The following is a 26,561-nucleotide window of genomic DNA, read 5'->3' as shown; positions in this document are numbered from 1 at the left end:
TTCTGGTACCTCAGTTGAAGAAAATTGTTGATGGTCATGACTCAACGGAGCTGGGGGGTTTGGAGTGTGAGAGGGGCTTGGGGCTGGGGCAGAAGGGGGCGAGGGATAGCTCAGTGGTTTGAGCATTGGCCTGCTAAACCCAGGGTTGAGAGTTCAATCCTTGAGGGGGCCACTTAGGGATCTGGGGCAAAAATTGGTCCTGCTAGTGAAGGCAGGGGGCTGGACTTGATGACCTTTCAAGGTCCCTTCCAGTTCTAGGAGATATACCTATCTCCAATTATAAAAAAAAAAAAAGTCCAGGGGTGAGGCCTGCAGGGTGGTGATAGGAATGAGGGGTTCAGGGTATAGGAGGGAGCTCTGGGGTGGAGCCAGAGATGAGGGGCTTGGGGGGGGGGCTCAGGGCTGGGGTACAGGCTTACTCTGGCATCTCCCCATCAGCAGTGCAGCTGGGGTGCAGAGGCAGGCTTCCCACCTGTCTGGCATCAAGGACCACGCTGCATCCCAGAAGCGGTCAGCAACAGGTCCGACTCCTAGGCGGAGGCAGGCAAGCAGCTCTCACCCGCTGAGCTTCCCAGCCAATGGGAGTGCAGAGCCAGTGCTTGGGGTGGGGGCAGTGCACAGAGCCCCATGGCCCCCCCTGCCTAGGAGCTGGCCCTGCTGCTGGCCAGTTCTGGGGCACAGCGCAGTGTTAGAACAGGTAGGGACTAGCCTGCCTTAGCTGGACAGCACCACCAACAGGACTTTTAACAGCCAGGTTGGCAGTGCTGGCCAGAGTCGCTATGACCCACCGTTTGAAAGCCACTACATTAAGCAGTGGTGCTCAAAATATTGTATTGTGACCCCTTTCACACACCAAGCCTCTGAGTGTGACTTTTTTCTAGTGAATACTATTATAAATGCTGGAGACAAAGCAGGTTTTGGGGGTGGAGGCTGACAGCTCAACCCCCAACCCCACATAATCTCATGACACCCCCAGTTTGCAAACCCCTTAACAGCTTTCAAAATTATCTTCACCCCTCTCACATACAAGCACTTACCTCACTAGCAGTTTTATTGCCCAGTTCCTGTGAGATGGCACTGAAGGTTTCCAGGTGGGCTCCTCGCTCCTGGCAGGTGGTAAGAATGACACGGTCGGCCTCCCTGTAAGCAATGCACCACAGTTATGGACACAGCTTGGAGCAGGAGGAAGAGACTGACCCTACAGCTGCCTCAAGTATGAAAAAAAAAACCCACCAGTGTACTTCGGGGTGGGATGCACAAAGGGACTCAGGTTGTTGCAATGCTGAGCATCATGGTGTCTAACTTTAGGTGCTTAGAAAAAATCACAGGAACAACTCTGCAATCCCCAAAGCCCAAGTTAGTCACCTATGGGGGACCTTTGACTGCACCTCACAAAGCCAGCACAATAGGCCAGGAGCCACCTAAACTACCCACTGGGAAATACCAACCAGAGCTCTTTCCGAGATAGGAAAACAAGTCTGGGCTGCACAGAAGACATCTAGCTCTGCTAGTGAGCCACACAATGGAAAAGATTGGTGCTTGGCTGCTCAAATTGTGTACAGAATTTGAAATAAAACAGCTGGGGGGGGGGGCGTGAAAAGGGACAAGACTGCCCTTGGAATCTTTAGCTTAGTGAATAAGGTACTCATCCAAAATATAGGAGGCACCCCCTCTTCCCCTTCTGAGGGAGAAGTGATTTGAGCAGGGCTCTCCCACCTCACACAAGTGTGCTAGGCTCGGCTATGGAGTGTCTCTTACATTCTCTAGCTTAGTTTAAGTATTTCATAGTTTAATTAACGTGGAACTTCAATAGGAGAGACTGAGGGTGTGCTACATCAGCATAGTCCATAGCCTAGTTGTTAGGGTACTCAACTGTGAGGTGGCAAATCCCTGTTCATATTCCTTCTCCCTTAGGAGGACAGGAGACGAAGTAAAGATTGCTAACATTGTGGGTGAGTATCCTGGCCCCTAGGCTAAAGATTATAAGGGAGATCCTCCCGCCAAGGCTATGTATGAACTCACCAGAGAGGCTGGATCTCATAGGCATGCTCAGAGGCAACTGTCACAGAGTGTAGGGAAGTCAGGGCCCTGCACCCCCACTTCCTGCGATTCACCGGGACTCTCAGCCAGCCAGTAACACAGAAGGTTTATTAGACGACAGGAACCCAGTCCCAAGCAGGGCTTGTAGGTACAGCCAGGACCCCTCAGTCAGATCCCCAGGGGGGTAGGGAGCTCATCCCTCAGCTTTGGAGTTCCCTCCGCTTCCCCAGCCAGCTCTAAAACTGAAACCCCTCCAGCCGTCTCCTCCAGCCACCACCCCCGGCTCCTCCCCCAGCCTTTGTCCAGTTTCCGGGGCAAAAGGTGTCACCTGGCTCCAATCCCCCTCCTGGGCTCAGGTTACATGCTCAGGTATCACCATGGTATCCCATCACCAATGCAGACAGTCTCAGTAAAACTCCCATGCAACATTCCCAGGTCAATCCACCCCACTCCCTACTCCGTCACAGTGACCTACCACATTGGGTCCCCTGCCTACAACTTGGGCAGCCACACACCTATTTTTCGTTGTTTGTGAATGACGCTGAGGCTTAGGTGGGACACAGGTGTCTAGATGCCTATAATAGGGCAGCAGTGTATATGTATATGCAGGAGACAGGTGCCTCACTGCCTAGAGTGAGGCTGCAGCACACATGGCCCAAGGAAAAACAAACAGTTGGGCACCGAGTAAATTTAGGTGCAAGAGTTAGGCGACAGCAAGCAAGCGTTTCATGAACAGCAGATGTGCCTAAAACTAGGACTTAGGGTGAGAGCCATGAAGATGCCTAAGTGTGTGTCTCAAGAGCTGCCACACACTGGTGATGGCCAGCTTCAGGCATTGTGCTTAGCCTTTCTTGGGCAGGTGCATAAGCAGCGGGTTGCATAGGAAGGGGAGGTGTTGCCTCCCCAAATAGCCAGGTATAACCCCACCCCTGCCATGATGCTCCCTGAGTGCGGCTGTGGCTCCAGTAGTCCTCCCAGCTCTGAGTCCAGCCCCCCAATGCTCTGGGGTTGGGGCCACGCACTGCCCATGTGCCCACCCCACCCAAGGCTGGGGCCGCCTGCCCTCCCAGCGCTCCTTTGTGACTGGGGGGCTAGCTGTGGGACTGGGCCGGTGGCTGCGGTGGGGGGGAGGGAAGGGGGTGCTTGGCTCTGGTGGGGCCCTGGGCAGAAGGGGTGGGACTAGCCTCCCCCAGCCAGCAGTTCACATGCTGCCCATGCGCAGGGGAGCTCCTAGAGAAAATCCTCTTCTTTCCCAGCTCAAAGTATTGGACTTATTATTAGAACCTGCCTGAGACAAGGCAGTATGTTTAACAGCTGGGATGAAAAGTGTTATGCTGCTGTTCTGGGCTGCTCCAGTAAGAAACTAGACTAGAGAACAAGATGAAGATAAGAAGACACAAGGAAAGACATCAGGAATGGGAGACAGCAAGATGGAAAAAAGGGAAACTACAGCAGCTGAGAGATGAGCCACTGCAGACACACTATAACAGGAACATAAAATATGATGCACGAGGACATACCTGGTCCAGAGAACAACCTTCTCCCCAGTAGAGCTGACTTTGCTATTCTTTGCACACACGGTGGCTTCCATGATTTTCTGCTGCTGCTCATCTTCCCTTTGCCCCATGTCGGAAGGAACTGCTCTACATTCCAGCTCTTCAGACTGTTTGTGCACCTCAAAGCAGCAGTTACTTTTATTTGACTTTAATCTGCTCTGTGATTCCTGGTCAAAAGGAGAGACTCCAATGCAGCCAGTACCATCTGCTTCTGATAGTATACGATCACTGGGGACCTGCAAGTGGGAGCTCTTATCCAGTATCTTCATCCTGAGTTTTCTAACTGCTCCCAACCAATTCCTCCTCACTTCAGGTTTTCCTTTCAGAGGGAAAGACAATCTCTCCATTTCTCTCCCTCCTGATTTTGAAGGAGCATGTCCAGGTTTAACTGATGACTTGAACTGAAGGGCTACATTCTGTTGCAAGCTCCTTCCAGGCAAATGATCAGCTCCCATGCAGCCTGTCCTTGTAGCTGAATCAGACCCTAAAACATGCTTGGCAAGGCCAAGGGAACCCTCACCAGTCCCTCCTTGTCTCTGGTTTAATCTGGTCTCACTATAACTTCCTAGACCATAAGGGTTGCGTTTGTTCTGTTGAGGCAGCTTTATATTAAATCCAGAGTCAGCAATTCCAGTTTGACTTTCTTTTGCAGTGTCCACAACAGCAGTGACCCCAGCTTTTGCAGAGCACAGAGGGCTTCCTGTAGAGCTCAGTTCTAGGACCCTGCTATTTGGCAATCCTCCTTCAGAAGACACGCCTCTGCAGCAGATCAACTGTCCTTCTAGTTGAGATCCTGCCCAAAACACCCCACAAGATTAGTAGGAGGAACTTCTGAAGGACAGAGATTTTAGATTGGAGCACAAAGTGCTGTAAGCCAGAGAATACAGTTTTAACCTCTGCTGTGCTTTGCACAGATCACTCCCCAGTGCAGTTTCCCTACGTATGTTACTATGTAAGAGTGCTGGGTGCAGAGGTAAATCACAGCTAGCGAGGCTCTGAATATCCCGTGCCTGTAAAAAGGTGTTACACATGCTAGTATCCCAATGTGGACTAGGTGCTGCCTACCCCTTAATAGTAAAACATGGAAAACAAGATGGCAGCTCCATATATGCTAGGCATCCCCAGCAAGTTGTAATCCAACTGCACTTATGGACAGGAGGGGTATGCCCCCTTAGTGTATTTACACTGCCAGTCATCCTGTGTATTTTGTGTGTGTCAGACAGAAGGGAAGGTAACTGAGGAGGAGATAATTTAAAGGAAGGCTGGGAGGAGGTTGGTTTGAATTGTTGTGTTAAGATCAGGGGAGGGAGAATAACTAAACAAGTACTCTGGATAGATGGAACTGCAGGGAAAAGTGTGCCGGCAAGGAGATCTTACATAAGTTAGTAATTTTGTGGAGGTGTCAGGAAGGCTCTCCAGTCCCGTGGAGGGGAGAGTTCCACGAACAATCCATCAGAATAGTTTAGATTTGATGGGGGCTCTTTGTCCAGGTGGGCTAAGATGACTGACATGGGGGCAAGTATACTCGTAGAGTGGGTATTTAGGCCACCTACAACCAAGGGGAGGCACATGGAAGGAGCTGAATTAACAACTATTTCTAATCATCCTCATTTTAACCTCAATGAATTTGCATTTAGATGACACTTAAGACCCATCTCAATTTGTCTGCACAATTTACACAGTGACAGCTGCCCATGCATATGACATTCACAGACCTGAAGCCAGGGAGTCTGCTTTCCTAGACATGGTTTTTGTTCTGCTCTGGCCATTCTCCACTTCATCCCTGTACTCCAGAGACTCCTCTGCAGGCTCCTTACATGTCCCAAGCTCCTTTTCTTCAGGCTGAGGGCTCAACTCTCGTTGAGTCAGGCTGTTAGTGAGCTCTTGAGAATCTTTATTTTTATAGGATTTGCTATCGCACACCTGAAGATCAGAATAAGAACTTCAGAGATTACAAACAGACTCTCAGAGTATCTGACCAACCCATAGTACCACAGCTCTTGTGTAGAATCATAGAAACAATGGGGCTGGAAGGGCCCTCAGGAAGTCCAGCCCCTGAACTGAGGTAGGACAAAGTAAACTTAGACTATCCCTGACACGGGTTTGTCCAACCTGGTCTTAGAAACCTACATGATGGGGATTCCACAGACTCTCTTAGAAGCCTATTTCAGATCTTAACTTCCCTTATCAATAAAAGTTTTTCCAAACATCTAACCTAGATCTCCCTTGTTACAGATTAAGCCAATTACTTCTTGTCCTACCTTTAGTGGACAGGAAGAACAATTGATTACAACAGCTCTAAACATATTTGAAGACTGTTATTAGGTCCCCACTCAGACTTCTTTTCTTAACACTAAACCTGCCCTGTTTTTTTTAACCTTTCCTCACAGATCAAGTTTTCTAAATCTTTTATCATTTTTGTTGCTCTCCTCTGGACTCTCTCCAATTTGTCCACATGTTAAGTGTGGTCCCAGAACTGGTCATAGTACTCTGATTGAGGCCTCCTCAATACTGAGTAGTGTGGAACAATTACTTCCCATGTCTTGCATATGACACTCCTCTTAACATACCCCAGAATGATATTAGCAACTGCATTACATTGTTGATTCATAGTCACTTTGTGAGCCACTATAACACTCAGATCCTTTTCATCAGTACTACTGCCTCCATTATTCACCATTTTGCATCTGTGTTTGATTTTTGCATCCTAAGAGTAGTACTTTGCACTAGTTTTTTTTTTAATTTCATCTTGATTTCTGAACAATTCTCCAATTTGTCAAGATCCTGTTGAAATCGTCCTCTCCTCCCGAGTACTTGTAACCCCTCCCAGCTTCATGTCATCTGCAAATTCGATAAGCATACTCTCCACTCCATTATCCAAGTCATTAATGAAAATATTGAATAATATCAGACCGAGGACTGACCTGAGAGACCCCGCTAGATACACTCTCCCAGTTTGACAGCAAGCCACTGATAACTACTCCTTGACTAGTCTTTCAACCAGTTGTGCACCCATTCTTAGAATAAATTAATCTAGACCGCGTTTTCCTAGAACCCTCACTATCCCTCAGTCCAGACTCAGCCTTCAACTTAGTGATTTATGTACTTTGTCTTTAGGAAACCAAACTTCTATATCCATGAACAGATAAAGGTTCAGCTCACATAGTGTCTAAGCAAGCTTCCTCCACACCATCTTACCTGTCCTGAAAGAGCGCAAAAATCTCAGTTATGTAACACAGCAAGGGAGGGGTAGTAAAAGAGAAGAGAATGGAAGGCGTATGGGAAGAGAAAGGTTAGCACAGTTAGAGCTCATAAGAGGGAGGTGCTTATTTTGGTGGTTCCCCTTTGGATGTTTGTTTTAATTAGGACTGTCAGGCGATTAAAAACATTAATTGTGATTAATTATTCTATTGTTTAACAGCATAAATCGTGCTGTTAAACGATAGAATACCATTTATTTAAATATTTTTGGATGTTTTCTACATTTTTCAAATATATTGATTTTAATTACAACACAGAATACAAAATGTACAGTGCTCATTTTGTATTTATTTTTTATTACAAATATTTGCACTGTAAAAAAAACAGAAGAAATCGTATTTTTCAATTCACCTAATACAAGTACTGTAGTGCAATCTCTATCATGAAAGCTGAAATTACAAATGTAGAATTATGTACAAAAAAACCTGAATTCAAAAATAAAATCAGTGTAAAACTTTACCGCCTACAAGTCCATTCAGTCCTACTTCTTGTTCAGCCAATCGCTCAAACAAGTTTGTTTACATTTATGGGAGATAACGCTGCCCATTTCTTAATTACGACGTCACCTGAAAGTGAGAACAGGCATTCACATGGCACTGTTGTAACTGGCGTCGCAAGATATTTACATGCCAGATGCGCTTAAAATTCATATGTCCCTTGATGCTTTAACCACCATTCCAGATGACATATGTCCATGCTGCTGACGGGTTCTGCTCGATAATCCAAAGCAGTGTGGAATGACATGTTCATTTTCATCATCATGAGTCAGATGCCACCAGCAGAAGGTTGATTTTCTTTTTTGGTGGTTTGGGTTCTGTAGTTTCCGAATCAGAGTGTTGCTCTTTTAAGATTTCTGAAAGCATGCTCCACACCTCATCCCTCTATTTTGGAAGGCACTTCAGATTCTTAAATCTTGGGTTGAGTGCTGTAGCTATCTTTAGAAATTTCACATTGGTATCTTCTTTTCATTTTGTCAAATTTGCAGTGAAAGTCTTCTTAAAATGAGCATGTGCTGGGTCATCATTCAAAACTGCTACAACATATGGCAAAATGCAGGTAAAACAGAGCAGGAGACATACAATTCTCCCCCAAGAAGTTCAGTCACAAATTTAATTAGCGCATTATTTTTTTTAATGAGCATCATCAGCATGGAAGCATGTCCTCTGGAACGATGGCCGAAGCATGAAGAGGCATATGAATATTTAGCGCATCTTGCACGAAAAATTTTTGCGACGCCAGCTACAACAATGCCATGCGAACGCATGTTCTCACTTTCAAGTGACATTGTAATTAAGAAGTGGGCAGCATTATCTCCCTAAATGTAAACAACCTTGTTTTTCTTAGCGATTGGCTGAACAAGAAGTAGGATTAAGTGGATTTGTACATGCTAAAGTTTTACATTGTTTTGTTTTTGAGTGCAGTTATGTAACAAAAAACCCTACATTTGTAAGTTGCACTTTCGTGATAAAGAGACTGCATTACAGTACCTGTCTGAGGTGAATTGAAAAATACTGTTTCTTCTGTATCATTTTTACAGTGCAAATATTTGTAATAAAAATAATATAAAGTGAGCACTGTATATTTTGTATTCTGTGTTGTAAATGAAATAGATATATGAAAATGTAGAAAAACATACAAAAATATTTAATAAATTTCAATTGTTATTCTATTGTATAACAGTGCAATTAATCGCAATTAATGTTTTTAATTGCGATTAATTTTTTTTTAGTTAGTCACATGAGTTAACTGCGATTAATCAACAGCCCTAGTTATAATACATTACAATCTGGAGACAGGAAGAACAAGCCTGGGTGAATTAACAGACACCATACAATAAGATACACCTTACAACTGTTCCTTGCCCCCACCATCCCAGTGCTCAGCCCCCTTCAACTGACCTTACAGCTGGAATGGCTGCAGGTCCTCCTCTTGCTCTTCTTTAGTTTGGGGTCACTGCTCCCTTCATGGCAGGAGCACGAACATTCCTTCACCCCATCCACCCACTCCATCTCCTGGAAATAAACACACCAGCTGACATGGACTTTCCTGATCCACACAGAGCACTGCACAGATAACACATACACACCAAACAGAAGCAAGTCACAGGCTGGCCAGTCCACAAAAAGAGCCAGAGCAGGGCCAGTCTGACACCCCCCAGGGAGAACTAAAGCAAGTAAACTGCCAACAGAGATCAAAGCAGCTGAAGTTTTGGGCAGAAGCATTTTAATCTCTTTCATCCTGTTGCCTAACTCTTTACAGACTAGGACCATTTCTACAGACATTTGTCTTCCTAGACATGTATTTGCCTGGAGTATGGAAGAGGCCATATGCTGAGGGCTAGTCAGATATCCCAGTCCCACCTTGTCATTGTTCTGGCCTCCAATCTCTTTCCTCTTTTTATTTTTCGAGGCTGTGTGCATCTTGGGGGTTTCCTCCTCCTCTTCTACATCTGGTAAGGACACCTCTTCAAACCCATCAAACTAAAAGAAGCACAGAGGCTGTGTTACCAGTACGGCAAGGGGAGCTTTCAGTATACTGACCTTTCATACTCTCTCCTACAAAGGGCTTTCTTTGCATCAAGCCCCATTTCAGGGCAGCGTGACAAGTTCACAATAATGTCAAAAGTAACAAGTGCTGAAAGAATTTGAATTTTCCACCCCGACCATCTCCAGCCACCCACAATCCCAGATCTTTATCCCATTTCTTCCTTTCTGGGTCTGTCGCCTCCCTATTAAGACTCTCAGTCTGAGGGATCCAAGCCTTCCTACTTCTCTCTCCTAGTTTAGAGAAAGGGTCTCCACCTCATACTCTTTCTCCTCTGTCCAGTTGATCTCCTCAAAGTGTCCCATGCGGCTGGCTGATGGACGTAAATGATCAAAGAAGATGGAGAATTCATCCTGCAGGTGGTCATGTCCTTTCAGCAGCTGCCACATCTGGGTCTTCAACTGTGGGAGAAAACTCTGGAGTAAGATAATGGTGGAACATGGCAATGGCTTCAAGGTCTGCACAACAAACAAGACCCTTTGCTAGAAACAAACACAAAAGCTCAGGCTCAATGTTACCACCTGTACTGTATTTCATTTTTGGATCAGAGTACTTCCAGGAATCATCCTGGCACTGAAGAATCTCCCCAGAAATCTTAGGGAGAGGTTACTTGAGACAAACTAAAGCATCAACCTGCAGGGTAATAAAAGCAAGGTGGGAAAGAGAAGATACATAGGGGCCAATTAGCTGTACAATCTTGTGCAGGTAATGATAGATCAGTTCTCTCTGCTCTTACTCCAGATGGCGGGGGGGGGGGTGTATATCAGAGCTGGTTACACCACTGCAATCTGGAAGTCAGAGGGGAAAGCGCTATGGGGTATGTACCTCTGCATTCTCAGGGCTGGCTGAGGGGGAGGGGAATATATAGAAGTTTGGTTACCTCTGCAATGTCCTGGGGGAGGCAGTCTGCACAGCTTTGCAGCACTTTGATGATCTTTTGATGGTGAGTGGGATTTTCAGCAAAGCAGATTTCCAGCTGCCTGAGGAACTTCCGGCTTTTGTCAAATGCTTGCTGCTCTTCAAACTGATCAGAGAACAAGGAGGATCTTTTCACTCCGGATACACCAATCTATATTTACAGGCATTTCTGATCTGCTTTGAGAAGCTATGTAAAGTATATCCGCTCCAGCCAAGAGTTTTACAACTCACTTTGGACTACAGACTGCAGGCCTCAAACAGAAAACTGGTTTCAAATCCCTAACGGCTTAAGAGGTGCAGTGCAAAAGTTAAACGAGGCCACATGTTTACTGAAAACAGTTTAGATTTTTAAATTTACAGATATACTAAGTTACGGAAGGCTGTAGCTGTGCATCATGCTGCAGCATTCCTCCACTGTGGAAGATTTTATGGAAAAGTTAACTAAATAATTAGCACCTCCATCCAATTTATCCCTGCCTCTATACTTAATTCTTCCTCCATTCCTGCAAGGTTCACTAAATTTGTCTTCTCAAACTCTGTTTGCTTCTTCCCTTTTACCTACCAATCCACACTCCAGAGCTTGCTCAGGCAAAAGAAAGGCAGCAAAGTCTGTGAGCAGCTGTGGCCACTCCTGCAGGAGGATCTGGAGAGTGGAATACAGATCCACGGCAGTTGGCTTGTGGGTGCTGGTCTCAAACTCATAGATAACACGAAGGAAGTCTTCATACTTCCCAGGCACATTCCGCAAAGCTTCGCGCACCTGCAAAGCGCATCAGACAGTTATGAGACTTTCTCCCCGCTTATGAAAACTCAGGAGGAAAGAAAAGTTAATTCAATAGCTTCTTCAATACTCAGTGCTTCTACATTACTTCGCATTTTCAAATTGCTGTACCAACAAACTAATTATTCTCTAGATTCAGGAGCATGGAATGGTCACAAGAGACAGAAGTGATCCCAAGTGGGTTACAAATTTTGGAAACACATCAGATCTGGATGGATTCTTCAGCTAAGTGGCTCAGGTGTTAATTCTGTTACACAGGAAACATTTATCAGGAAATGATAACTGGAAATGCCAGCATTTTGATTTTCTTTATTTTAATAGAAATACCAGACTCACGTTCTGTCTGATGACAAAGCTCTAAGGTCAGCCTGTTCGTTCTTACCCTGTTCAGATAGGCCTGTGCAAATGCCAAATCCTTCTGTTCCCTGAGAGGGTCTCTCTCCAGAATCTCCTCATCATACAGCAGCAGCAACTTGGAGGTGTCTTTGCTGGCACGAGTCCGTCCCCTCTTATTCCTGGCTCTCTGGGAGTTCCTGTTTTTCCCAGGCACTTTCACATTCTCATCTGAAAGCACAGTCCCCATGCAAATTCCTCATTCCAGGGAAATGCAAAACCCGTCGATGTTGGTGCTGTGGACCATACTAACTGCCAGGAAAGGGTTCCCTTCCTTTTATTCATCATTAGGCCCTGACCCACAGACATACTCATGTCCTGCCAGAGCAAGGAATGTGTTTGTGGGTCATATAAGCTCCCCTTTATTTTGTGGGAGACCACAGAAAATGAATGTAAAGAGAAGTGAACTGTGTATTATAAATTTTATTGAGTATCCTTATCCCACTGAGTCAGCTGAACAGATTTCTTCATTAGAGTGTGGAAACACTTGCCTCATTTTCACGGTCACTGAATCCTTTCCAAACTTACAGCTCAAATACACCCAGTTAGCAGAGACCATGAGATAAAGACCAGGCCAAGGCCTTGATGCAGAGACTGAATGAACTGAGTACAGTACATCTGATCCCTGTTACTAATATGCCTCACATTCTCCTATTTTGGAGAGTCAGGGCACAACAGAGCTCGTATCACAAGGAATGAAGAGTAGGAAAGATGCTTCAGTGATGAGGGCACTTGTCTAGAACTTAGGAGAGACAGATTCCGTTTCCTGCTCTACCACAGGTTTCCCATGTGATCTTGGACAAGTCACTTAACCTCTCTGTGGCTCATTCCCCATCTGTAACAGGGGAATAAGAACGCTTCCATACTTCACATGAGTGTCATGAGGATAACTACAGTAAAGACTGTGAAGTGCTGTGAAATCAACTGATGAAAAGCTCTATATAAAAATCTAGGTGGTATTATTATTATTATTATTCATGAGGGTCTAGGTCTCCGCCTCTTCCTGGGCCTGCTTCACAATCTGGGAAGGCGCGGTCTTGCTTTTGGAAAACAAATTAAAAAAAAATATGCCAGAAGCCCACAGATCTGCTGGATTTAGGATTATTTTCAGCATTGCTAGCTCAATCTTCCTCCCCATTCCTAAACCCTGTGGTTTTGAGTCCTGCTTACCGACTTCACTTACATGGGGACTTTTTTAGTCCCACTAGCAGATTCTGCTTTGTTGCTAACGTATCTGGATTCTATTCTGAATTACACAGAATAAGCAACTCCATTCTGACTGCAGAATCTTTATCATCAGTGATGTCTGATGAAGAAAGAATCCCAATCACTTTTCAGTTCCCAGGATGAGCCACCGGAAAACTCATCTTGTGACTTGTACATTCAAACAATATGACCCATAAAGGCCTGAAAGAGACCACAGAACCCCACAATCTCATTTTTGCAGTCAGATTTCAGAGTATAACTGCACTGCAAGTGGATAGATAGGAGGGGATGCAGAGAACTGTTTTTGTAGACTCTTGTTTCTCAAAGCCTCTTTTCCAAAAGCAAGGCAACACTGTTAAACCATGAGGAAATTACACACTTGTTGTTTTGCTGCAGCAGACCAGTTCTGTTTCCGCACCATGACAGTCTGCACCCCTATGTTCATCCCTTTTACAAGACTATGATAAATTTTGTATAAGGTAAACCTTGTGAGGTATCGCTTGAAAACTCAATAAATTGCTGCTCAGGATTGTCCTGGTAAAATACATGTGGTAACACTATATGTAAAGTTATAAAATTCTACTCTATGACATTACTAAGACATGTTCCACGTTTAGAAAAGCAGCCACAAACCAGTTCCTCAGAGACAAAAGGCAAACTGATGCCTCAGCCAGGTGTCAACAAAATCAAATGGACTATCACCTGGTTAAGTGTTGCCAACTTAGCTACTTTGTCAATAGATTTAGTAAAAAAAAAAACAGGAGTACTTGTGGCACCTTAAAGACTAACAAATTTATTTGACTTCCTAGTGAAGAAATAAGTGTCAAAGTAACCAGTGACAAATCTAGCAACTTTCACTGCTGATTACAGTGACATTCAGAGAAAAAAAAGTCACCAATATGCATAGTCAAAAAATCATTCTCAAGCAGCTCAATAATGTTAATAAAATCCATTCCATGCTCTTACTACATTCTGTTGCACTCCAGGTCAATCTCATTATGTCTCAACTGAACATGTCCTCGGAAGGAATCACATTCCAGGGCTTCTTGGGCTGAGATCACTAAAATCTGCAGGCAAGGAAAAGAAGTTGGAGGAGGCTAATTAAATGCTTTACTAAAGCCAGGTGCACTTTGGAGAGAGCAGCATATTAGCCAGGGCTTGTTTTTAACCAAATGTGTTTTCTCACTGCTCCATAGTAAGATAAAAGGTGTAGCTATCTTGATTTCGGCTCCCCTTTACTCCTTCCCCTGGGTTGGCCTAGGGTTAGCAGCCCAGCTGTTACATTTGATCCCACTACAGAGTAGCAAGAAAGCATTTGGATAAAAACAAACCCTGGCTAATGTGCTCTCTGCAAAATGTGCCTGGCTTTAGCAAAGTATTTAATTAGCCTCCAGATTATAGTGATTCCTTGCCTGCAGATTATAGTGATCTCAACCTAAGAAGCCTTGGAATGAGTTTCCTTCTGAGGACATGCTCAATTGAGATGTAATGAGATTCAGTTTCACATCAAGTCAATGTCATAAGAAGAGCATGGAATGGGTTTTATTAACACTATAGAGCTGCTTGTGAATGATTTTGTAACTATACTCACCTGGGCGCGCGCACACAATATATATCTCATACACACTATACATACACACACACTCAGGAGGTTCCAATCACCACAGACTTTGTCTCCTGAACCTCAGATGGAGATGATTCTCAAAGAAGAGAAAAAAAGCATAAGAATGGGGAACAGATCCCCCAAGTTATTCCTCTCTTTCTTTCTACCCATGGTGGCCACAACATCTGAGGAATAAAGAAACAGCTTTGGACTGAGGGAAGGATGCTGTCTGAAAGAAATTCAGCCAGTAAAACTGCTGAAGCATGTGGTGAGAGACTTTTGTGTAAAATTCACTTAGCTTGTTAAGATAGGTGTTAGTTACCTTTTACTTTTATTTTCTTATTACCAATTCTGACTTTTTATGCCTCATTACTTGTAATATTATAGAAAGATACTTTACTGTTTTATCTAAACCAGTGTCCTTGGACTGAAGTGTCTGGGAAACTCCATTTAAGATAAGAGGATTTGTGCATATTTTCTATTAATAAAATGACAGACTTTATATGAGCTTGTGTCGTCCAGTAGAGGGCTAAGCAGTACAAGATGCACGTTTCTGGGGGAAAGTCTGTGACTAGGAATTTGCTTGGTGTTGCTCCACAACAGTGTAACTCAAGAGTGGCTGGCCATAGCACTCATACAGTATAGTTAGAGTAATTTACATGCTGAAGGCTGTGTGTGAACAGACCAGGAGTGATTGCTCTCACAGTGAAGCAGTGTAAAAGGCACCTCAGATTGGAGAATTGAGGGGACACAGCTATTCAACAGTCCAGGTTGTACCCTGAGTAATGTCACACCTCCATATAGAGATAATTAACTCACCTGGTGGCATTCTGTTGGTTTCCGCCTCTGGGGCAACCTTTGTAAAAATGAAGGCAGATTTGGGTTCCTCAGCTAAATCTTCAGCTATCTCATCTGTCATTTCATCTTCTTTTTGCAAACTCTCCATTCCTTCCCCTTCTCCCTCCTCCTCCTCTTCCTCTTCTGGCTCTGAGTTCTCTTCCTGGGAATTCTCTTCCTCAGAATCTCCCTCCTGGCTCAGACGCCTCTCTGTTGCAAGCCAAGTCAGTTTTTCCATTGTCTCCTTTAGATCAAAGCACCCAAAAATCTTTAGTCCTTGTATGCCATTCAACCACCTCCTCATTTATTTGTAATCCTAACTACTAACCCCAGGTATCAACTTAGTTCTTGCCAACTAATGATTAACATAATTAACAGTGACATGATACCATCTAACCCAGGAACGGGAGCTGCCAGCCTCCACACGGCTGCTAAAATCAAAGTAATCTGACATTCATTTACAAGTGTGAAACTGTGCATGTATTTCTTTGGTAGAGTTTTGTCTATTTTTTATGCTTTCTTTGAATTACTTTATCCTGGGGAACTCTCATTAAAAATAATTTCTGCAAAGTGCGCAGAACAAACAAGGAGCAAGCTCAGCTGAGGAAGCCCTTGCAACTCCAGAAGAATTGAAACCTGGCCATTTGCAATTTATGCTCCTAACCTAGTCTGTAAGCTCCTCAGGACAAGAGTTGGTCCTTTAATTTGTAATGTGCCATGCACACTCTTGGCACCATATAAATACACAATGAGATGGTTCTCACAAAAGTGTGGCTTTATCTCATTTGCAGAATTCACTATCTAGGCTGCTACGTTTTTACCTGAAGTTCTGGCACAGAAAGCACGGACTCTTCTGATGCTGATGACATTTCTTCTTCATCCTCCTCATCTTGAGTAAAATCATCGAAATCCTCCTCCTCTTCCTCTTCTTGTCCGTCCTTCTCTCCCACTGCTTCAGGGCCAGCTGGTGTCCCTACAGACTGACCATCCACACTGGATGAGTCCTCTGGTTTCCCCAATGGACTACTGAACTCTGCATCAACATCTGTTGAATGAGAGGCATTCTTGGAAGACTCATGGCTCATTTCCACCCCAGCCGTATCAATGTCTTCCAACTGCTGCTCATCCTGGGTGGGTGCCTCTACTTCTCGTCCCTTCTCCTGATGGGACGTGCACTCTTTTTTAATTTCCTTCTGTTCACTCAGATGCTCAGATGTGACCTCCATGTCCAGCTCTTGCCCTAGATCCAGTATGAACTCCTCCTTTATTTCAGCATTCAAGTTTTTCTTCTCCTGAGTTGGGTTTGTTTCTTCTAGGGCATCACTGGAATCTTCAGGTTCAGTTTTCACTGTTTCTCCTAAATCCTCGAGATGAGGTAAGAGGTCCACGGGTAATGGCTCCAAGGCCGCCTTTTCCATTGTCTCCACAACTATCCAGCTATAACACTCACTCTCTTTAACCTTCTCCTGGCTGTCATTGTCTGGAGTAGCAGGACCTGTGCTATGTTCCTTCTTGGGGGAGATGGCAGAACATGAAGAGTAAAGCTCTTGGGGTTCGACTTTAGGCTCAGCTATGGGGAAGGAATTTTCATCATTTACAGCAAGACGGGAAGTGGCTGGATTCAACTGCTCTTTGTCTTCAGCAGTTGATGAAGCAGGAAGACCTACAGAGTTAGGAGAGGCTATCAAGGGAGGAATAGAAGAGGACACTAGAGGCTGATTTAATGGGCATGGGAAGGTGGTGGGATTTACCAACAAAGTTGTAATTGGAATAGCCTGAGTGCCCCTGCCAACTGTTGTGTTTATGGGCTGAATCATATTGCAGCCATTGCCAATACTAACCACTTTCACTGTAGCAGCAGGTACCGTAAAGATGACAGGGGCTGGATGGATCAAAGGGGCAGCCTTTATCAGAGGGGTGGATTTTGTTCCCTTTTTCTTTTGGTGCCCCCTGCGGACACAAGGTTTGCGGATTTTTGAGGCAGTCAATGCTGGTATCATTTTTGTCTGAAAAGTCACAGGGGTTGAGGATACTAGTGCTGGTGGTATAGCAGCTGGAAGAGAAGTTCTGGAATCAGATTGTAAAGTGGAAAGCACGCTCTGAAATTCAAAGCAATCGCCACTTCCCACTGCTGAAGGGATGTTCAAATGCTGCATTCCTGGCATAGTCTGCATAATTGTAGCTGGTTGGATTAACCGGGGAATTTGAACCACAACTTTGCTAGGAGGAGCTTCTGATTGGGGTAACTTTACAGCAGCTTTCTGAATATTAATAGTGTTGGCACTCGGCTGCAGACAAGGACTTGGTCGAATGAGTAGGGGCTTCAGGGCTGCAGACCCCTGCCGCCTCCAAGCTCTCCTGGAGAAACGGTTGGCAAGAGGCTTCAGTGTCAGCACTATTCCCTTGGGCATGAGCAGAGGGTATTTTTCATCACATTGCGATTCCAAAGTTTCTTTTTCTGTCCTCAAAAGAGCAGATTCTGCACTGGGTGAACCTGCTGCCTCCCCAGCATCTTCTGCTAATTGCTTCAGCTCCCTTTGAATGGAGGATAAACTTGCCTGCAGGAGAAAAGAGCTTCAGTTATTTAAGTCCCCTGACCCTTACCACCTTCAGGCAACGCAGAAAACATTATTCCAGCGCAAGAGGCAGAGACTTATTTTGATTCACTTTATGAATAAGTATATTTTATTTACTGCCCACTGTAAACGCTAACAGGATGTAACGATCTGGAAGGAGCAATGTGATCATAAAGTTCATGACCTTGATGTGTCTCTTCCAAACTGGTTTGTAAAGACTCTCTTAGCAAGAGTCAAGTGTCATCAATTCCCCAATAGGATGATCATGTAATAAAACCCTGAACTAGGGTTTGGGGGATCTGGGTCCAATTCTTGGCTCTGCCACATACTTCCAGTGTGACCTTGGCAAGTCAGTTAATTTCTTCGTGCTTTGATTCATCCCTTCCACACAAGGGGTTGCGAAGAAAAAAATAATGGCTGAGAGGCATTTAGGTACTACAGGTATAATGGCCCCGTAACATGAGAGAACAACATTCAAATCCCAAATCTGCATTTTTATTCCCAGGGCAACAAGTCCACAATGAGAACGTCTGTCTCTCAATAAGACTGTTTGGTGCAGCGAGGAAGATGGTAATTGCTGCCTGTAAGGTGGTGGCCAGCCTGCCCTGACATATAAACTGCAAGCAGCAGCACCAGTGTCACACAGCCAATATTCTAACCAGCTGAATTAAACAGTTCAAGCCGACAGCACTAAAAGGTAATCAGCTCTAGGGATAAGATGGGTGGAGGCATGATGCTTCTAAACAGCAGGCACTGTACCTTCAGCCAGAATGGCAAATGCTGCTCTTCCCTCTCCACAGGGGGTTTGCACTCAGAAGGCTGGATTTCCTCACAACACTTGAACAAAATCGGCAACTGCTTTGTTCTTTTATAATACTGAGGAGATGGGGTGGTGGAAGGAAAAAAAAAAAAAAGAAGCAAGGTCAGCAATCCCCATCCTTCATTAGTCTAACTGCCAGAGTTACTCCTACACTGATGGAGTGTTGCTCAAATGTGTATCTATTAAGAAATGGAAAGGAGGGCTGAACAAAATCTTATGTCCTTTTTGACCCATTTCTCTGGACAGATCATTGGTGTAGCACATGTGTGCACTCACTCTACTTCCGTACAGTATGCAAATCTACTGGTAGGAAGCTCATTATTTCTGCATTATGTGAATTACAGTTGTATGAAGTATCAGAGGGGTAGCCGTGTTAGTCTGGATCTGTAAAAGCAGCAAAGAGTCCTGTGGCACCTTACAGACTAACAGACGTATTGGAGCATGAGCTTTTGTGGGTGAATACCCACTTCATCGGATGCATGACCTTGTATCAAGGTTCTCTGTAGTAGGTGTTGTGTTCTTGAGAGACCAGGCAGCAATCAGAGCAGTTGTAAAAGGTAAGTACAGAGGGCAGGGTCTCTGAAGGAGTCTTCATTCTTATTGGAAGTGAGGTGTCATGGTCTCTGAAGAAATTAAGTGCAGACCGAATGTAAACACTTCAGGAAAGGAACTGTGTCTTCCATTATGTTTGGGCAACACCTCGCAAACATGTAAAATACAAATGCATACAAACTATAGATTGTGTCACTTACTCTGATGATATTATCAGGGGCACGGTTCATATTGAGGTTCTTGATTCTCACTGTCAGCTGGTGCGCAGTCTTTGCTGGCAGGAGATACTTGCTGATCAAAGGTTTAGGAAACTCTGTCCCTTCAAAGTGCTTCAGACCCAAAGCTAATAAACTGAAAGGAAAAAAAATTCCGCCAGACAATGATTCAAATCAAAAGAAACTGCAAATGCTCTCAGCTTGTCCTTCATATCTGTTAACATCCCTGGAGTTTCTCAATCTGGTTAGCCACAGCAACACAGAGAAGACAGAGTATGGAATTAAAACAGCCCAATCAACTGCTGAATCCTCAACATGGTTTAATCTAATGAAACAAATTGTTAACGACGCCAACACAGAACTCGACTGGAGACACATTAATAAATCAAGATGGGGAGTACGTTGGTTCAGGAACATCTCAGCGCACTCAGATTTGTCCCTCTGATCACGTTGGAAGTCAGTACACATATTGGCATGGAAAATCCACAAAAGACTAAATCTGTCTGGCCTACTGAACTAATAGCAATTGTTCTACTGCTGGGAACAAGGGGCCAAAGTTGCCATCTGATTGTGCTATTCCAGAATGTCCAGATATTCCATCAGTTGGCTACAGCACCCTACTTTTTCCCCCATGGAAAGATGCCCCCTTTTTTTTTTTTTCTTTCTTTTTTTTTTTTTTTTTTACACACACACACACACACACACACACAAACATTGAACACCTACTTGTCCTCTGCTTTTGTGAAGATAATCTTGTTCTGGGGGGCTTTGGCCTTCAGGGAGCAAATTGGTAACAGCTCTGGGTACATAAAGACTTTTCTCGTTGCCAGAATCCATGCCACTTGCTTTGGAAGACAGGGGAATTCATTTGCTGTGAAAAGAATCTGCAGATCAGCACAAGTTGATGAACCTCACAAGCATAGATGCTTAAATTCTGAAACTCACCATTACTTTATTGTAAAAGCTGTAATCCCTATAACTCCTGTTGTGAAAGCAGTACAGGCTGGGGTTACTTTCCCCAAAAAAATCTTTGGACTTTGGTTTAGAACACAAGAAACTAAAACTAAGAATTTAATCTAGCCCAGCAAAAGTTACTTTTCTTTTTGATTTCCCCACACATGCAGTATCAGCTCTGTGGAAGGATGGAGCAGCTCCAATTGACTCTAATCAGTGAATGGCTTCATTTGACTCTAATCTGCCTATCATTTGGCTAAGAGAAAGTCATGACAAAAATTTCCAAAACAATCCATTCAGAATGCTTTTTAATTTTGCAATTTCATAGTTCAAGTCCCTAGTCCTGTTAGTAGAACCATCGCAACCAAAAGAAAATGTCTTTGATGCATCACTCAAACCACTGGAACAATTTTTTCCAATCTATTGTTGCTTTCCTGATGGATTTCCAAAGCTTGAAACATCTGCAAACATATCATGCATTCCGGACTACCAAGCTAAGCAATCTTGTACAAATCCCTATGATGTGATCTCACTGTGTCACATTTTCATGGCTTAAGTAGAAAAAGATAGCCAATAATACTGAGGTCATTGTTTAAAGACATGTTAGAAACAGTGCTGCAAAATAACACTAAATTCTATTTCAAATCATAGCAAAAAATCTGGAATCCATCTCATTTGAGGGGAGGGCATCACGCAAAAGGCTATTACTACCCTACAAACCTGCCCCTTCAGCTACATACCACTCTTCTTCACAGTTTTGCGAGGGCTCCAATCAACTTTGACCTGGGCATGAAAGTCTTCAATGAGCTGCAACGCTCCCTTCAAGTTACATGGTTGGAACACTGTTTGAAACTTGGGATGGAACTGCTGACGAAGGAGCATGGAACTGTGAGCAAAGTTACTCAGCTCAGTCTGAAGAGTCAAATACAAAGGAGATAAAGGGACTTGCTTTCAATGTAAGTAAGTACTCATGTATGTAGAAGTCATTCAGAAAGCAAACTTGCCAGATAGGAGGCAGAGAAAGTTTCAGTTATTGTCAACCCTGCTTTTCAGAGATACCGAGCCATGAGACACAATTGATTACATTTATTCTGCTCTGAAACTGTAAAGCCCCAGCTCTGCTGTGAGTTATTACTCCCCCATTCCCATGCAGAACCATTAAAGATCACAGACCAGTCACAGAAATTGTTCTAAGGATGACCTTTTCAAGCTTTGTTTTTAATCTTTTAAAAAAAAAAAAATACAAAAAACATGCCAACACAGAGCACTGTGTTATTGCCATTACCACACAGATACAAACTCGTTCAGTAAGCAATTGATCAAGCATTAGTATGTAGATGATACTATCATTTGAAACAAATGTTAAGGAAATATTTCTCAGCTGAATGAAGTCAGATTTTGGTTTTTTTAAGCTTTGCAGGGCATTCCCACTAACCAACCCACCCTCACTGGGATCTTTTGTGCTTCCCTCAGCAAATACCCACATAGGCTTCAGACAAGTATAGCATAGGCATTAGCTGAACACGCTTCTCTCACCCAAGCCTTCAATTCCAACCTGCAGCAGTCCTGCTAATCCCACCCTCGTCATCTCTAGAGCAGGGACTGTCTGTAGTGCCAGACTGGATGGAGGTTTGTGTTAAAACTAACCAGAAAACTAATTTTCACCTAAACTGGCACCGTTAGTGCACTAGCCCACTGCACTAACTAGGCTCCCCTCCCACGACAGCAAACTCTCTCTCACAGTGCTGAACCATTTAGCAACGTAAAGGCAGCTGCAGCTACATAATACTGCCTCTCCTTCACTGCTCATTTTTGAAAATACAGACCAAGACATCTTGATTAAAGACAATGGCAACCTTTATTTTTGTGACAGAATTATTGTATTTCTAACTTTAGCTAGATCCTTACCAGAAACATCCTCGTGGTGCTGGCTTCTGAACTTAGACTAGAGTTGGAGCTGGTGAGAAGGTGGATTTGAGTCAGGAGCTGGACATGCTGGAAGAACAGGGCAGACAGATGAAGCTTTTCCATACACTAAGACACTAATATCCAAAAATACTGGAAAATATTCTAAAGCACCAACAGGCAGAGCAGGTTATATCTCCTGGGTCTCAAAATAAGTGTTGGCTACAGACATACCTCAGCTAACAGAGAGCTTGAAATAATTTTTAGTGCTGACATCTTAAGCAATTACCTTAAAAATACACAAGCACACACTAGTGACAACTACAGTTCAGAGAAATTTCCACAGTAAGCGAAACCAGTAGTAAGAGGTTTGATGCAGGAATCACTTGGGGAAATCCTGTAGTTTGCATTTGCAGGAAATTATCCTAGATGATCACAGTGGTCCCTTCTGGCCCTAAACTTTTATAAATCATTTAAACTAAAACATGATAGCTGAGAATATAAATGCACAAAAGTCAGGAAATTCAAAATTAGGGTTCATAGAGCAACGTGAATGGGTACTCCTAGGAATTCTGCGCACAATATTTTAAAATTCTGCATATTGTATTTGTCAAAACAACACAATATAATCACCATTTTCAATTATTTTAGTAATTTATTTCAAAATACCTGTCAGCAAGCATGTCTATGACAATACAGACAAAAAAAAAGATCCAGGAAATGTTTTTTTGACAAATAGATTCCTTACTGGGCATATTAGCACATCTATATGGCTCCACCGAGCAAGAGGGACAGAGTCTCACACGCACACCCAGCTCTGCCCCCGATCCAGGAACGGGGCAAGCAGGCTCAGCCCAGCAGGATAAAAGATTGGGGGATCCAGGTGTGTGGTGAGAGGGTTCAGGTGAAGGTGATTGGGGCTCAGCAGGGGGGAAAGGTGTGTGTTGGGGGGTGGGGCTCAGCACAGGGGTCATGGGGCTTGGTGGGGTGATGGTCTGGGTGCAGCTGGTTGGGGGCTCAGTGGGGTGGGGCAGCTCACCATATAGTGATCCCTTCCCCTGCAGCTGGGGAGAGATGGACGCAGGAAGTGGGGCTGGATGTGGAGCTTTCTGCAGTCAGGAGCAGCCCATGCAGGGGAAGAGGAAGCCCTGTTCTCCCCACACCCAGCTAGGACTAGCAGCTGCAGCCCAGCGCCCGGTAGGAGCCACCAATTGTGGCATCCCCAGCCCTGCGCCTCCCTGGCTCCAGACACACCGCCATAGCAAGAGAGACAGACAGCCCAGCCCCCCCACCCCAACCCCCGAGAGAGTGATTTACATCTCCTTTGCTGCTCCCAACACCCAAACCAGACGTCTGCCTCCCAGCTCATGTGAATCAGTTTTTCTGCAGGGGACATTAATTCTGCACTTGCGCAAATGCACAAAGTTCCCCCAAGAGTAAATGGGGCTATAACACACTTTTAGTGCTCTGCATTACTGCTTCATATACCTATGTGAAAGTTATCCCAACACTATAGGAATTCCGGATAAACACATTTGCATGAGCCCAACTGGAGTTCCATATCTTGGTTTACTGCTGAAAAATTAAAAGCGTCACATACCACATGTGAAACCCATGTTTACATGGCATGGCTCTCAAACCTGTGTGCTTCCACCAATAGAAAGAGACAGTCTGCTAGTGGGTTTGAACTACTCTATCTGGGTCATCAAAAGGACCTTATGCTGATGACCACATCCAGGGGTGCTGCATCTCAAGTGAATGGTATGCAATTTTCAAGCAGAAAATATGTCTCCCAGTCTGACGGCGAACCACTGATACCTGCTTTGACTATGGTCTTTCAACCAGTTGTGCACCCACTTTATAGTGAATGATTTCCAGCCAAAAGGATAATATTTTCAGAAAGTTAGGCCACAAAAATAGGGGTTTAGAATTAAATCATTGCTTCAATACAGTCAGATTAAAGCATGACTGCTACAGCTTTCTCACATCTAGTTAAGGAGGACGGAATTCACCTCTTGGCAACCACTTCCCTTGGATGATTTTAATTCATTCCAGAAAGTGGTACCAGATTGTAGTGCACAGATCTGCTTCACTAATGTTATGGTACCAGATTCCAGGGTACAAAATTTGTACCGTAATTCAATAGGCAACTTGCTTGAGTGCTTCCTGTAGCACTGATGGTGCCACCATGCTATGCAGAGGCCTTTGCCCTGCAGTTGACAATGAAGCTGTGATAAGATGGTGTAATATTTGTGTCTGATAATTTCTACATCTCTTACCTGCTGCATTTGCTGATGCAGCCTCTTTCTCTGCCCCATGTCCAAAACTAGGGTCTGAAGTGGCTTCTCAATTTGAGGTTTTGACCTCTCCATCTCCTGTGGCTGCTTGGTCGAAGATTTCTTTATTCTCAGCTGTTCAAGCTGTTCCTTCACTGTCCGGTGCTGTTCGTTGAGTAAGTTGGCCAGAGGCTCTTCAAATCTGTTTCAGATCAAGCAGACAGTATTATGCCAAGTCCATGACTTACAGACACCACACTTAATGACCTGGTGTATCAAGTAGATTTCACTTAGTTTCTGCAAAGCACAATTAAAATATTAATTACATTTCTATAGCACCTTTCATCTCAAAGTACCCAAAGTATTTTATAAACCTGGTATACAGCACCTATTCATTCAACAGCCCAAAGCAAACGTTAATTTCCTGTCCAAAATTGTTAAGGCAAATCCCGTGTCTCGTTAAAGCTGTGAGAACTTAGAGAATCAGAATAGAATTACCTGAGGTAAAGTTTGGCCACCACACCAGGATTAATTAATAATCCTGTTCTTGATAAAAGTGTCATGGAATCTTTAATGACCACAAGCAGTCAGGGTTTTAGTTTTACATCTGAATGCAGCATCTTCAGAAGCACCATGCCACTCTAACACCATGTTGGGGTACTGGTTAGTTACAGACTCAGGGTATGTCCACACTACCCACCGGATCCTATCGGGGAATCGATTTATCGTGTCTCCGAACGCTCTGCCATTGACTCCGGAACTCCACCAGAGTGAGAGGCGGAAGCGGAGTTGATGGGGGAGCCGTGGCCGTCGATCCCGCGCTATGAGGACAGGAGGTAAGTCGATCTAAGATACGTCGACTTCAGCTACGCTATTCACATAGCTGAAGTTGCATATCTTAGATCAATACCCACCCCTGCAGTGTAGACCAGGCCTCAGATAAAAGCATTCCCTACTCAATCACCAGTATCATTTCCTCCACCATCTTATTCAAGTACTCACATACCACTGTAATGGCCATGGTATAAGAACCTAGATAAGACATTGCTAAAAAGAGATCATTCAAGAACTAGACCAGACCTGACCCAAGGTTGTGGGATTAAACAAGATCACAGCCCAAAGTATTATGGCTGCTGGCTATTACCATCATCAGTCCCAATGAAATCACTTGCAGCTCTCCAATGCTGTGGACACACTTTGTAAATATTAATGATGTGCCCCTGAGTTTTACTCAGCAGGCTATTTTATTACATGTTTGTTTCTGCTGCAGCAGAGAAGTGGTGTAAATATTCCTGTCATTGCAAACAGCTTTAAGTGTCAGCCTGCTTATGACAGAGCTCTATAGATAGCCCAATCAACACTTTCCCACCTCTGACCCAACTGGGATCAGCTCCACTTCCACAACAGACCCAGCATGTGCACTCAAAGCTAGTCACAATCAAGGCCCCTCTAAGACATTCACATCACAAGATACTAAAGGGAAGGAACCAATGGAACAAATAGGTGAAAATTTCCCACAAAATTACCTCCCTAAAGAAGTCCAGGAACAACACTATGTACAGATAATACCAGGGAAGAGGAAACCAGTTAGGAGGAGGACTTACCCCACCTTACCCCATACAGACGAGGGAAATGAGCATGAAATACCCTTCACACTAAGACTGTAGCTGGTCTAAGATTTCCACACTCCCCTCCAGTACTGCTCATCTGGAGAGAATGGTGCAGTTGCCCAGCAGTCACTTTAGCTCCCTTCCCAAACAGATACAGCTTAGTCTTGAGCTGAGCTGCCCCATAGACAAGGAGTCTTTATTCAAACTGCAGTTCACTTTCAGCCCCCCAGTTACTGTTACCATTTCAATAGTAAGCCACAATTTGTCAAAATAAATATTAACTAAGAACAAGAGAAGGATCATGAGACTGAAGCCGATCAGCTCCAAGTCACCGGCTAAAATTTAGCCCATGCTAGTAATTATCAAAAAGGTGTCATATGTTGTCCACAGCTGACAGTTGCTTCAGTCTCGTGCCCCTACACAGCTCTGCCAGTCCAACTCTTTCCTGACTAGCAGCACCCACCTGTTCAAGAAGTGATGTGCACTGGGAGATTTGGTAGGCAATGGCCAGTAC

The 26,561-nt window shown here is 44.2% G+C and overlaps 1 protein-coding gene across 4 annotated transcripts in view; it reads right to left on the bottom strand.

Moving 5' to 3' along the window:
* LOC120390370 (GON-4-like protein) overlaps positions 1 to 26,561 on the bottom strand; it is a 46,825-nt gene that overhangs the window by 990 nt on the left and 19,274 nt on the right. For 3 of the 4 annotated variants that reach the window (XM_039512981.1, XM_039512980.1, XM_039512983.1), the window contains exons 15-31: positions 24,441 to 24,639; positions 22,165 to 22,251; positions 20,997 to 21,168; positions 20,029 to 20,173; positions 19,288 to 19,438; positions 18,475 to 18,591; positions 15,961 to 17,697; positions 15,122 to 15,383; positions 11,483 to 11,664; positions 10,882 to 11,079; positions 10,282 to 10,425; positions 9,659 to 9,802; positions 9,218 to 9,337; positions 8,756 to 8,869; positions 5,312 to 5,519; positions 3,561 to 4,389; positions 1,038 to 1,140 (exon numbers count right to left, since the gene is read on the bottom strand). In XM_039512981.1, the coding sequence (XP_039368915.1) occupies positions 1,038 to 1,140; positions 3,561 to 4,389; positions 5,312 to 5,519; positions 8,756 to 8,869; positions 9,218 to 9,337; positions 9,659 to 9,802; positions 10,282 to 10,425; positions 10,882 to 11,079; positions 11,483 to 11,664; positions 15,122 to 15,383; positions 15,961 to 17,697; positions 18,475 to 18,591; positions 19,288 to 19,438; positions 20,029 to 20,173; positions 20,997 to 21,168; positions 22,165 to 22,251; positions 24,441 to 24,639 (4,912 nt within the window). The remainder of the gene's footprint in view (positions 1 to 1,037; positions 1,141 to 3,560; positions 4,390 to 5,311; positions 5,520 to 8,755; positions 8,870 to 9,217; positions 9,338 to 9,658; positions 9,803 to 10,281; positions 10,426 to 10,881; positions 11,080 to 11,482; positions 11,665 to 15,121; positions 15,384 to 15,960; positions 17,698 to 18,474; positions 18,592 to 19,287; positions 19,439 to 20,028; positions 20,174 to 20,996; positions 21,169 to 22,164; positions 22,252 to 24,440; positions 24,640 to 26,561) is intronic. The other variant, XM_039512984.1, reaches the window with a different exon arrangement.

This window comes from Mauremys reevesii, linkage group 24 (assembly GCF_016161935.1).
Source record: "Mauremys reevesii isolate NIE-2019 linkage group 24, ASM1616193v1, whole genome shotgun sequence".
Taxonomy (NCBI): domain Eukaryota; kingdom Metazoa; phylum Chordata; order Testudines; family Geoemydidae; genus Mauremys; species Mauremys reevesii.
Note: the sequence above shows the minus strand (reverse complement) of the source record. Positions and strands in the feature narration are given on the sequence as shown.